This window comes from Rhinolophus sinicus, linkage group LG03, assembly GCF_036562045.2.
Source record: "Rhinolophus sinicus isolate RSC01 linkage group LG03, ASM3656204v1, whole genome shotgun sequence".
Taxonomy (NCBI): Eukaryota; Metazoa; Chordata; class Mammalia; order Chiroptera; family Rhinolophidae; genus Rhinolophus; species Rhinolophus sinicus.
Genome location: NC_133753.1, coordinates 32608049 through 32621059, shown reverse-complemented (window position 1 = coordinate 32621059; position 13011 = coordinate 32608049). Strand labels below are relative to the sequence as shown.

Below are 13011 nucleotides of genomic sequence, written 5' to 3'. Positions count from 1 at the left end.
AACTGAAATCTTAATATATTAATCCATTTAGTATGTGAAATATAAATACTGCTTATTATCTCATCATATGATTAGCATTTTCAAAATTAACTCCTCTCAACACTTTCCAGAGAATAAATGGGAAATAAATAAATATACCTTTAAAAGCCTAATGTAGGTAAAAATCTAAAATTAGAAAACAAATTACTCTGATTCCTTTTTTCCCCATAATTTTTAAAGTAACAGTTACGTGTACAGCATCAAAATGTAAATTCTACACATAACTTTCAGACAAATTGGTGTTTTTTTTTAATATCATTAAAGTTGATTGTAGAAATTTTTGTGGGGGGGAAAAAGTCCATGAAGAAAAATTTCAATCTGCCTCCCAACACACACAGAATAACAACAACAACAACAGTGTAGTGGAGAATTTCCGATCTGAACAATCTATGAGGACAGAGTAGAATCTTTAGGGAAACTAAGTTTATAATATTATCATTATCGTTATGAACACACTTTAATAATAAATATATTCTATATTGACTCATTTCTGTATTATTAGCTCAGATTATTGGTTGCATCCTCTTAGCTTGGTGTAGCAAATTGAAAATCATCCACTATTAAGTTAGAGGATAAGAAGCTCTGAATGAAGTGGTCTTTTAAGATATTAGGTTGGTGCAAAAGGAATTGTGGTTTAAAAGGTTAAAAATAATTGCAAAAACCGCAACTCCTTTTGCACTAACCTAATATTATACATGTTTTAAGTATTTTTTTGGGTGCAGATAACACTAAAATAGCAGAACTTTGAATTAAACCAGACATCAGAAGTCATTCAATACAGTCTCCAACCACAAATGCACTTAGACAAAATTTAAAGCAAAAGCTATAAAAAAAGAAACCAAAAAGGCAAAAGTTCAAGAATTGCTCTTCCATAAATTTTTTTTATCTTTACGTTAACTAGAGCACTGCCATCATATATTTCTGGAAGGAGGAGTAAAAAGATGTTACAGTTTTTCAAAGAAAATATATCTATTTCATCATCTTTCAAACAATTATCCAGTTCATGATCTGTACATGTCTGATCCCAAATGCTGCTGCTTTCCTTTTGCTCCACCTCCTCTAACCACAACCTCTTCGTCCTCCAACCACAGCCATTTTCCTAGTCATTAGTATTTTCAACCAGAAATTAAGAACAAAAAAGCAGAGAAAATTAATTTAAGGTAATCAAATATAATTTATATCAAGTGTTCAGTAGGGTGAAGATTGAAAGTGGTGGCTAAAAAGAAGTTTGGATTATCTGTAAATTCCTTTTAACCTAATTTTCTCAAAACATAATCCACAGTACTCAATAAAAGAGAAACTTACCTCATCCACATTTTCAAAGGCATTGATGATGTCATAAGGTAAACAAGACAACAGGTCGATCACAAACCAAGTTTTCAGATAGTTCATTCTTATCAGCTTGGGGTCAGAAATGACCTCTCCACCAGGTCCCACAAAGGTCGTGTGAAAATTTAAAACAATATCAACCAGAAAAATAACGTCTACCACACTGTCCAGCACCAACCAGGCTATGTTGTTCTGCTTCGTTTTGAAGGAAACGTTGTAAGGAACCATAATGGCGGTGTAGAAGGTAAGAATTAAAATTACCCAATCCCAAGTAGTTTTAAAAGCACAATAGTGTAAAATAATGTGTGGTGGCGTCTTTGGCGCTTCTTGCTTATACTGAGGAAGAATGTCTGATCCCAGCTGAAGAACCTAAAAGAGAAAACAGGTATATAAATGACGTGGACATCTCTGCACAGTTAGTAATGAATTTGAACTCACTAGCAGTACAACCACAGCCTATTTATCACGACTCCTGGTTTCAAGGCCAGTCACGCTATATAGTTTCATCTCCCTCTTGTCCTGAGTTGTACCAAAGTTTGTTCAAAGTCACACCAAGTCCAATCACTCTGCCAAAAGTTGATTTGTCTGCTTTTCCACCTGGCTTTTTCTCCAGTGGCCAATCATTGGTTTGTAAACTGGCCACCATACACAGATGGCAAGGACAGACCAAAGAAAGAGGCAGACCACTCCAGATTGGTAGGTGGCAGTTTTAATAAGCAAGGGCACTAACTTACGAGGTTTGTCTTGGGTGACTGCAAGATAAGTAGATTTCTGGACCCACCCACCAGAATCTTAAAAGTTTACATAGAGGCTTTACCGGGGTTCATGCATGTATGCTGTCCTGATGATCCCAACAACACCTCACTCGCTCAAGGCTATGTCCTTGAAAATGGCTCACACAGTGGGAAGGGCGGGCAGAGCCTACATACCAAGGACAGAGGAGGGCTGAGGAGCCTCTGATTGCCTGGGTCTAGCTCAAGGGTCACTTCTTTTCAATGACCTCCTCCAACACCAACACTGACCCACAGCACTGCTGACGTCCACTTCTGGGAATGCCTTTTTCACACTCACTTGCAAACCTGCCTAGAATCCCACATCTCTTACTGATTGTCCAACAATTTTTTGGGTGACTCACCATTATCCATTCTTCACACATCTTTACCACCTCAGGGAGCATAACTTTGAGCTGAACCCCAGGACCCCACTGTTGGGGCTCTTGCTGTTGAGTGGGACTCAGCAAGGGCCCCAGTGACGACTGGGGCAGGGATATCAGGGTTGCAAATGTTATAGCCTGATTTTTTCCTTTGCTCTCTTCAACTTAAAATTTAAAGAATATTGTGTTTCCTGCAATATTCCAGATGCAAATTCTCTTTCATTATAGATGATGTAATACAGAATTGTGCATCTGAAATCTAAGTAATTTTACTAACAATTTTCACCCCAATAAATTAAAAAAAAAATTTCTCTTTCAGATCAATAAAATAAAATAAAATAAAAAAGTAAAAAGTGAAAATAAAATTTAAAAAAATACAATAAAAAAAGTAAATACTCCACGCCTTTTTGACAAACAAAAAATTTTCAATGCAAGGTGATATGAACCTTGACTTACTCTGATTAGGTCTAATTAAAGAGACAAAGAGAAAAAGCAGATAAAAGAGCAAGAGTGGAAGTCTGGGCAGCCCTGGACAAAGGTAACAAATAGAGGACTTGGCACTGCCTTCCAGAACCTAGAACCTGGAAATTGTGAAAAAGGGTTGAAGGAGCAGGTCACAGAACCTTTACTCCATCTCATCAACAAAGCTAAGGCTGAGTAAGCCTATGTGTTCAGGAGTTTATAAATGGGACATTGACAAATAATGTTTCCAGCAGCTTTACCATCTTATGTAACCAATTATTCAATGTTTCTAGGATGAATGGGGCCCAGAAGGTAGGAGTCAAAAAGTTCAAATCATAAAACTATAAACGCATTAAACATTTGAATGTAAAAATTGATATAAACAAAAACATCTGTGAGCAAGTAACTCACATGTCACAAAGCGAAACAAATATACTAACATTTTTGAAACTTGGGAGAGTTATCCTGAAAAGTTTCTCTCATACACAGACCTTATATAACTGAAAACTAAGTATATAGTACCCATTATTACTATTTTGAAAGAAACCATCACTGGTATTCTCTTTTGTTGTCGATTATAATTATTGTTTCAAGTTTGGGGTTATGAGAACTACTCATCAAGATTTGTATGTATTTACCCTCATTATCAGTGCCCCAGCCATATTTCTTCCACAAGGTCTTAAATTACTTAGCAGCCAATTATCCTACCAGGAGTGTAAGCTTCCTGTTGAGACGGAGCTTTATGGAGACAGTCATTCATGCATAACCACAGTTTCCCTTTCACTTTTCAATAACTGATCTATCCATTCCAATTTCCCTTTGTTAAACATGAAAATTTTCTCCATATTCGATGTTAATACTTTACTGTCTATATTTACACAGTCTATGTTTTGAGAACAAAGAAATCAGACGTAGAAAGGAAACTCAGTGCCAAGGGACATTATGACACTCATGGAACCTAGGCATTTCTGCCTTCCTGGACCCTTTCCTCTATAAAAATAAATAAATAAAATAAAAATTATATTTTATAACTACATTCTTATAAAAATGAATAAAATCATTATGTAGTCAAAATTCTTTACCTAAATGTTCATTTCTTCCATGTACTGTGAATAGAAATTGAAACATCCCATGGAACCCCTAAAAGTGTCGTGGGACCTACATGCTGTGTTAACAGACAAATCAGTCCTGCTCAGTACCCTGGAATAATGTAAGATATCTCCTCTAGAGATGCAGTGGTTGGAATGACTCCTGAGTTTCTTAAATGTGGCTGTAAACTAGAACCACCAGAAGTTTTTAAAAACACCTACACCCCACCCCAGAAAATAATTAAGTTCCTCTTGTGTGGTTTCTCAGAGAATCTATATTTTCAAAACCTTTCTAGGTGATTATAATGAACAGTCCAAGGTAAAACCTTATCTTACATTTCTTTAAACATTCAGAACCCAACACTTCAGACAGTGACTTGCATATATAAAGCAATCAAAAACTGCTGCAAGAGGAGGAGGAGGAGGAGGAGGAGGAGGAGGAGGAGGAGGAGGAGGAGGAGGAGGAGGAGGAGAAAATGGCAACAAGAAGAAAAGGGGACACATGTGCTTAAGTTTTGATCTGTCTTACATCCAGGACACTACTTTAACCTTAGCTCCCTCACTGGGGCTCTTTTATAAACCAATAGGTAACAACTTTCATTTTCATTGTTATTTCATTTGTACTTTCATAAAATATAAGCCTTGGTGGGGTGGGAGTGGGGGGGACGGTGAAGTAACATTTCCTGACATATTTTTGTGCCAATACAGACATATTCTTTCTCTCTGAATCTCTGCAAGCAGTGACTGTAATGGAGTGGCCCATATGTTTATCTCCACCCAGTGTAAAAGTGAACAGCTGAAGCCAATCAGCAACACATCAGTACATACAGAAAATGGGTGGATTGCCTGTGCAGAGACCAGGATCTTTGAAACTGGGGTCAGTCTAAATTTAGGGATCCCAATGGAATTGAGATAAAATTTAATGTCTTAAAAAAAGTAAAAGAGCCTGATTTCAACAGCAAATCCAAATACTTGGGTTGAGCCAATTATATGACTCTGAGAACAATTGGAAAAATGTTATCTTTGTGCTATGTTGGTGCTTCTTCTGGGTCAGTCTTTGGAGAGCTAAGAGCACACATTCACTAAAAACCTTATTTCTGCACATCCTTTGTAGTCAAGTCTAAGACCTGACAGAAAGCAGTTCTGTTTCTGAATCAGGTTGTTAATTAGAGATGACTGATAAAGAAATGAACAATAATCAAAAAGGCAAAGAAAAAAAAATAGTCAGATAGGAAGAAACAGGAATGAAAGTGCCTTAAAAATAAAAGTAAAAATGATGAGCTGTCAATGAGAAAGAAACTTTCCACTTGATATAGAGGAGAAAACCAACCATGATGATTTGGGGCGTTCAGATAGAAAAATTTCCTCTTTGTGGTCCCTTTCCTCTTCTTCTTGCCCAATTGTGTTAACAAAGAACAGGAAAGCTCTGAATAGGGTGTACTTAAGACCCAGGAGGAATTATGAGGATAAAAGTCAGCAGTCACAGAAACAACCTCCTGCACTTCAGTTTCATTTGTAGAAAGAAACAGACAAGTCAAGGCAGAAAAGAAAGTCACTTCAAAATCAAGTAGTACTTGATAACAAGCATTACTGAAAAAGGACGTCATGTCTAACTGTGTGCTTTAAATCTTGTGCTAAATGCATGTCATCTTTTAAAGTATTGTTATTTTTATTAGTTAATATTTAGTTATGTCAATGTCTTATTTAGGCTTTTAAAAACATGTCAGCACATCAAAGTATTAATGTTTTCCCAAGCTAGCAGGACTATTTAGAGCAGAAAGCCATACAAGTCCTTCTGTTAGCTATGGTAAAAAAAAAAACACAAAAAAAAAAAAAAAACTGCAGTGCCTTCCAAATTCAGGAAATACTTTATTTTCTAACCTTCTCCAACCCAAATTAATATCTGCAACTAGTTAAGAAATTATTCTGGAGGGCTTCAACTCACCTTTCTCCAGCAAAGCAAACTGATGAGTACATTTAATTTTATCTTTCTCTTCTTTGGTAACTTACCTCAGAATGTTCTTTTTATTATTGTTATTATTATTTTCAGGTGTACAAAGCAATGTAATAGACATTTACACCCCTCACAAAGTGATAAACCCCCCAATCTACTACCCCTCTGACATTGTATATAGCTGTTAACAATACCATTGACTATATTCCCTGTGCTGTACTTTACATCCTGTGAATATATATACATAAATATATATATTGTTGACATTCAATATTCTACTTCAGCCTCAGGTGTACAGCGCAGTGGTCAGGCATCCACACAGTCCATGAAGTGATCCCCCTGATAAGTCCAGTACCCATCTGTCCAGTACCCTATATAATCTTTACAACATTATTGATTAAACCTCAGAATATTGTGTGAGTACTAAGTGTTTGACATAGTTTTGGTACCTCGGTTAGCTTTTTGGCATCTTTCATATCAGTAAGACAAATCATGATTACATAAGACACAGGAACAACAAAGCTTCTAGCTGCCTCTGAGTTCCATCCTCATTCCTTTTCTCTCTGGTTTCAATACACTGATTTGTAACCTCATCTAGTCCTCTGACTTTTAACAGCCACATCTGTGAAGATGACACCCCGGTCTGCAGCTTATACCCAGATATCCCTCCCAGGCTAGACCCATAAACACCACTGTCTTTTAGGCATCTCGACTCGGATTTCCTGTCAGGCACTTCAAACTTAATATGTCCAAACCTGAACTCATTTTCATTGCCTCTGAACCTTCTCTTCCTCCTATTAAGTTTGCCATTCTATTAACCAATAGCATTCACTATCTACGCAGCTTTCCATGCCAAAGACACAGAGTTGTACTTGACTCATCCCCTTAGTTCACATTCACTTCTAATCTATCAACAAATCAGTCGATTCCAATCTTGTGTCTGTAATCTGCCCATTTCTTCTGCTAGTTCCTTGCTTAAGGTCAATGTCATCCTAGCTGAATTGCAATTTGAACCTCTCAACTGGTTTCCATATCTACCAATTCAACACCGAGCCACTAAGGCACGCAGGGGTTCTTAACCATTTTTGTGCCATGGATCTCTTCTGACAATCTGGTGAAATCTATGGACCACTTCTTAGAATAATGTGTTCAAATTAATGCAATAAAAAACAGGGATTACAAAGGACACCACTGAGACCAGTCTCCTTTAATAGGTTTTTCTAAAAAACAAATGTGATCATTTCTATGGCACATGAGACACCAACCACCACTGTTTCACTATTCGACACCTTTAGCTTTCCTTCCCCAGCTGCCTTCACCCACCCTGAAGTCACACTCAAAATCACCATACTACCTCATCTCTGACACGTTGCACATGCTGGCTAAACTGGTATAAATCACCTTCATCCCTCTTTACCTGCCTCTTATAATTTTCCTTCAGATTCACTCAGGCCAGGTCTCACCTCACTCAGGGAGCCCTCCCCATTGCCCCCAGGCCAGGTCTCACCTCACTCAGGGAGCCCTCCCCATTGCCCCAAGCCAGAGTAAATGCTCCTGCATGTGCTCCCACTGCACCCTGTCATGACACTCTTCACGTTCTGTAACTGACATCCTCTGCTGGATTTTAACTCTTTGATGAGCGAGCCCAATGCTCATTCATCTTTACATCCTTTGCAGAGTACCAGGCACAGAGCAAACTCTCAACATGTGTGTGCTGCATACATAAATAGATGAATGAATCAACTCCCTATCTCATTTGCTCAAAGAAACTTCAAACACAACAGACATCCACTGGGATGCCAGGAACTACTTTCCGATTTCAAAAGTAGGAGGGAATAAAAAGAAATATTTGAAATTTCTATAATTCTACAAAGGAAAAATTAATGATCAGGTAAGTATTTGTAAAATAATGGCCAGAAATATCTAAGTTGAATCATGGGGCGGGGCAGGGAATGTACCACCACCACCACTTTGGAAAGCGAAGTTAGTCTCGCACTTACTTCAGCTAATCTTGAATGTTTGTGGACCACCTCTGTTTTATTCATTGGCGTGAGCTGCTGCAAAACACTTCGGCTATTTGTCAAGGCCCGTGTCAATCGGGCAAATTTTGTCCAACCTTAGAAATAAGAAAAGAAAGTCTTAGTTTTTCACACATAATGAATATGGAATCCAACATTCTCACTAATATTCAAATGATCTCAGAAACAGCATAACATCCAGAAGTAATAAAAAATATTAATTTAAAGCATTTATTTCTACATAGACATCATCATATATTTCAAGTGTGGCTATAAAATAATGAGGAATTTTTATGTGGGACCTTTGTGTTTTGCTCATATCTATTACATGAGCATAGTCTTGGTATTCAGTGTAGCTCTCTGTCCACGAAATTCTGTGCTCCTCCCTTGCATTCTATAAGTTTGATTCTGCTTTGTTAGGTAAAAGTGGGAAGGGTGTCTTCAGATGACAGTAACTATGTTGGCAATAGATATATTAAAATATTTCCTGCTGGTCACTTCTCTTTCTTAAATCGACTGGATATTATAATTGCATTGAAGGTTTTTAGAAATTTCCAAGTCAGTCTTATTGAAGTTTCATATTTCTAAGACAGGTGATGTTGCACCCCTTAGTATATCTGAGTATTGGATTAAAAGACAAGACTATTTTCATTCGCTATGTGCAATAAGCTTCAACCAGAAAATATTTTCAAAAATAATTTAAGGATATGCTAAAAGAATAAGTTCACATGGAAGAATACAAATCATCAAATGGTATGTGTTCTCTCATTGCCCAGATATAGGGCTTTTTTGTAGTTCTCAGCTAAACAGCATTTTTCTCAAGACCCCTGTGCCACTTCCTCTTGCCTCACTTTCAGCAGATGACAAATAAATATGTTATTGAAGAAACAGAAGCCATGGGCGGCCAGATGGCTCAGTTGGTTAGAGCACAAGCTCTGAACAACAGGGTTGCCGGTTCGATTCCCAGATGGGCCAGTGAGCTGTGCCCTCCACAACTAAATTGAAGACAATGAGCTGCTGCTGAGCTGCTGGAGGGGCGGCCGGATGACTCAGTTAGTTAGAGTGTGAGCTCTCATCAACAAGTTTGCCGGTTCAATTCCCACATGGGATGGTGGGCTGCACTCCATGCAATTAAAGATTGAAAACGGCAACTGGACTTGAAGCAGAGCTGCGCCCTCCACAACTAGATTGAAGGACAACAAACTATTCTTGGAGCTGATGGGCCCTAGAGAAACACACTGTCCCCCAATATTCCCCCAATAAAATTTATAAGAAATAAAATAAAAAATAAATTAAATTTTAAAAAAAAGAAACAGAAGCCATAAGAAACATGATTGCCTTCAATTTCACCTCTGTCCCCTCGACATCTACAACCACCCACATGGCACTGACTCTTGCTTGCACCTTTATCATCTCAGAGAACTGGGCATTTGCTCTTTCCTGATCATGCATATGTTCTGTTCATGGATATTTAAGTGATTTCTAGATTTTTCACTATCACTAATAAGGCCACAGTGAATTACCTTATGCCTATCCCGCTGTACTTGTGGACACATCTAGAATTGCCTATGTTATTAGTTAAATTAGTTCACTTGCTCTGTCACCAAGCCCCACCGTATAGACAAACTTTGAAAAAGTTGAGCAGCCACACTGTCTAGGTCAGAGAAAAATACACATCAGCAGTTCTAACTTCTCCCAAGATACATTTACTGATCTCACCTTTACAGAGACCTAACGGGTGTGAATGATTATTCAGCACAGTTCACTGATGTTACTTAGATGTGGTCGATACGAGGTAATGTGAACAGATGGATATGAAGAGCCTAATACTTGCTCTATAAGTTGTTCATGGTATTATGAGAACATTTGTTCTCCTAAGAGCTCAGGATGCCAACTCCTTCTTAATAAAACATTAGTTTAGCTCTATTGGGTTGCAATTAACCTTTTTGTCATGGACTGCTTAATCTTAAAAATAAAAGGATGTCATAGAGGCCATTAAATCAATCTACTAGACTGCAACACAAGATTCTAATCCATAAGAAAAAAGCTTAGGTAAACAATTATACTCTCAGCCAAACAGACTACATGGTATAATTACTCATATTTCATGTGTTGTTTCCTCTCTAAAGAAAACCATTGGCTTCCCACAAGGGGAAGGTTGTTAGTTTTGCTGTTCCTTTCATTCTACAGGAATTTTTTTTGTCTCAATTATTGGCACAAAGGTGCCATAACTATTTGGCACAAGATGTTTCACATTGTAAGTGTCTTGGCAATTTTGGAATCTGTTTGAAGATACTGTACAATATAAATGGACAGAGACTTGGGCCATCTCTTTTAGAACACATAATCAATACAATGTACTTCTTGGCTGTAATATTTTCCCCTTTGTATTATTATAAACGATGTAGCAGGTACCATTGACTGATTATCTGAGCAACAGTTCCAAGACCTCAATACCAGGAACAAAACTTAACAAAAACAATTTGCCCCCTTGAATTATTATCAGTAAATTCCATTGGTTCAAAACAGCACAATTCTATCACAACCAGAGTATTCTCAACCTGAACTTCATTTTTCTAGGGAAAAAAAAAAAAAGGACAGCAGGAAAAAATGTAGGGAAAATGGAGAACACCATTAAGGCCCAACGATGAGTTTCCACTTGAAAGGATGAGGCAGCAACAGAGATAACACGGGACTGGAAATCAGTCAGACTTTGCATGTCAGGATCTTCAACAGTAACATGGAGATAATAATACTAATTTGCAGAATGACAGGAATGAACAATACAGGATATCAGGTTCCTGACACACAGTAACTACTTCATCAAAACTGGTTTCCTTCCCCTCCGATGGTTTCTGCCTCCATCCATCATGGTATAAATCACAAGTATTATTGACATCATTTGGTGCCATTCATTTTAAAGGCAAGAAGCAATCTGGAATGAAGTTTTGGTGATGATCGGAATCATTTTGAGGAAGAGCTGCACTTAAATTGCCTGGCTGCCATCACGTTATAGTTGCTATCCTAGATAAGATTTAGAAATAAACTTCAGAATTAGCCACGTTACTCAAATCTTTTAAACATATATCTGAGTTTCTTGCTAAAAATACCAATAGAAGTAGGATACTGATATCAATTTCAATCAATTTTGGCAAATACTAAAAGGACTTGCACCCTTGTTTCAATCACTGGCCCATTTTCACATTAAGAAGGTAAAACATCCTTACTCTGGGATTGAAATTTACGTTCTGGCTTGCCAGTGTGTGGATTCACTTGGCTGTTCTGCATCCTAAAACACTATTTGCTATATCCTAGGCAGAACTTTTATTTCCTAAGTATTTCTTCAAACTTTTGCAAACACCTACAACCTACTCTCTTGCAAGCATCCTCAACTCCCTCACCTTCAGATCCTTCTCCCTGATCCTGGAGCTCTCTGATTCTTTTCATCTTACTCACCTGCCCAAATCCCAACTCGGGTTCAATCCACCTCTTCATCTTCTTCTGCGTCTCTACACCTCTGACTAAACATGGGTGGAGTAAACCACATAGTCATGCTCCAGACAGTGCAACTCATGACCACCACCAGCCTCAAGCAGACTACTGCTGCTCAGCAAACCTGCTAGATGCCCCTCGTCCACTTACTTCTCCACTCTCTTAGATGGCCATTTCATACCCACTGCTCTCTCCTCACACTGTAACTCTTCCTCACCTCCTGCACCATCCTTACTCTCAGGTGATAACCGTGTTTCCCATATTACTGAGAAAATAAGGGCAATCAGAAGGAAACTTCCACTTTATACTTATTTGTTTGCCTCTCTCCGCTATTAGAATGTGAGGGAAGGAACTTTGTATCTTTAGGACCTAGAATAGTGCCTGCACTACTATACTGTGTGCTCCATCAGCACTTTGGGTTGGAAAAAAAAAGAAAGTTATCCATTTTTAAACAAGGGGAATAAAATATCCCAAGAAGAGTCATAAAAAGGCTCATGTTAAGGAACTCTGGTTTAGTAACCCAAGACTGAAAAGTAAATCTACTGTCTCCAAGTTCAATGCTCTAAACGCAAATGATTTTGATATTATGGTGTCACCACAAAATTTCATCTGCTGTTTCCCAAAAGTTCCATGGTCAATTTTTCACTGAACTTAAAAAATTGAAAGATACATGTTTTTGCCAAGGTTTCAAAACATACTGTCCTATACTGCTGACTTCATAGCAACAGTAGGATGATTACTTAATGGCATAAATATTTTATTTGCATTGAATTTTTCACATTAAATTTACAGCTTGCATGAATAATACAAAATAGCTCATACACACCATTCATAGTTATACAGTGCAGTACTCATTCAGTAATTTGCATGCCATGTATCTGAAGGTGTGGAGGAGTCTCAAAATAAAAGTCTGTTTTAAAATAAGCTCTTCCTCTACATATTCTGGCATTGACAAGAGACAGTTTAATGCTTTCCGCAATGGGCTCTGATTTTCCCTATAAATTCTAATTTATATGTCTATCAAGCACGTAGTTCAAAATCAAGTAGTGTGAGTTGCCTGGAGTTTATTCAAATGTCATTTTTTTGTAAGAATGGATTATGCATTTAAGAGATTTTGCCTGACAAAGAACTCTGTGATTCAGATGTGAGGATGCGGAGGTGAAGGTGGAGGGAGATAAATGGAGAGGCAATAATATGAGAAATAAAAGTCAACCCTTAACATTAGCACCCTTTCCCCAACCTCATTGTAAAATGCTATGAACTTCCATTTTCCATGAATAGGCTATATCATTACTGACACCACCATTAATGTTCAGCAGGTCAAAACTATGAGAGAGTACTGTACTTCACCTTTAGCTGTGCCATGAAATCACTTACAGTAAATGAGAGAAAAGGATAGTCACCAAATAAATATATAAATGTTTATATATGTAAAAAATATAAACATGAGCATAAATATAAATATTTTTAGGGGAA

General features: G+C 37.6%; 1 protein-coding gene across 1 annotated transcript in view; it reads right to left on the bottom strand.

Moving 5' to 3' along the window:
• Window positions 1-13011, bottom strand: part of KCNH5 (potassium voltage-gated channel subfamily H member 5) — a 277181-nt gene that overhangs the window by 223264 nt on the left and 40906 nt on the right. The window contains exons 5-6 of the mRNA XM_019733674.2: window positions 8026-8141; window positions 1345-1737 (exon numbers count right to left, since the gene is read on the bottom strand). Of these exons, the coding sequence (XP_019589233.1) occupies window positions 1345-1737; window positions 8026-8141 (509 nt within the window). The remainder of the gene's footprint in view (window positions 1-1344; window positions 1738-8025; window positions 8142-13011) is intronic.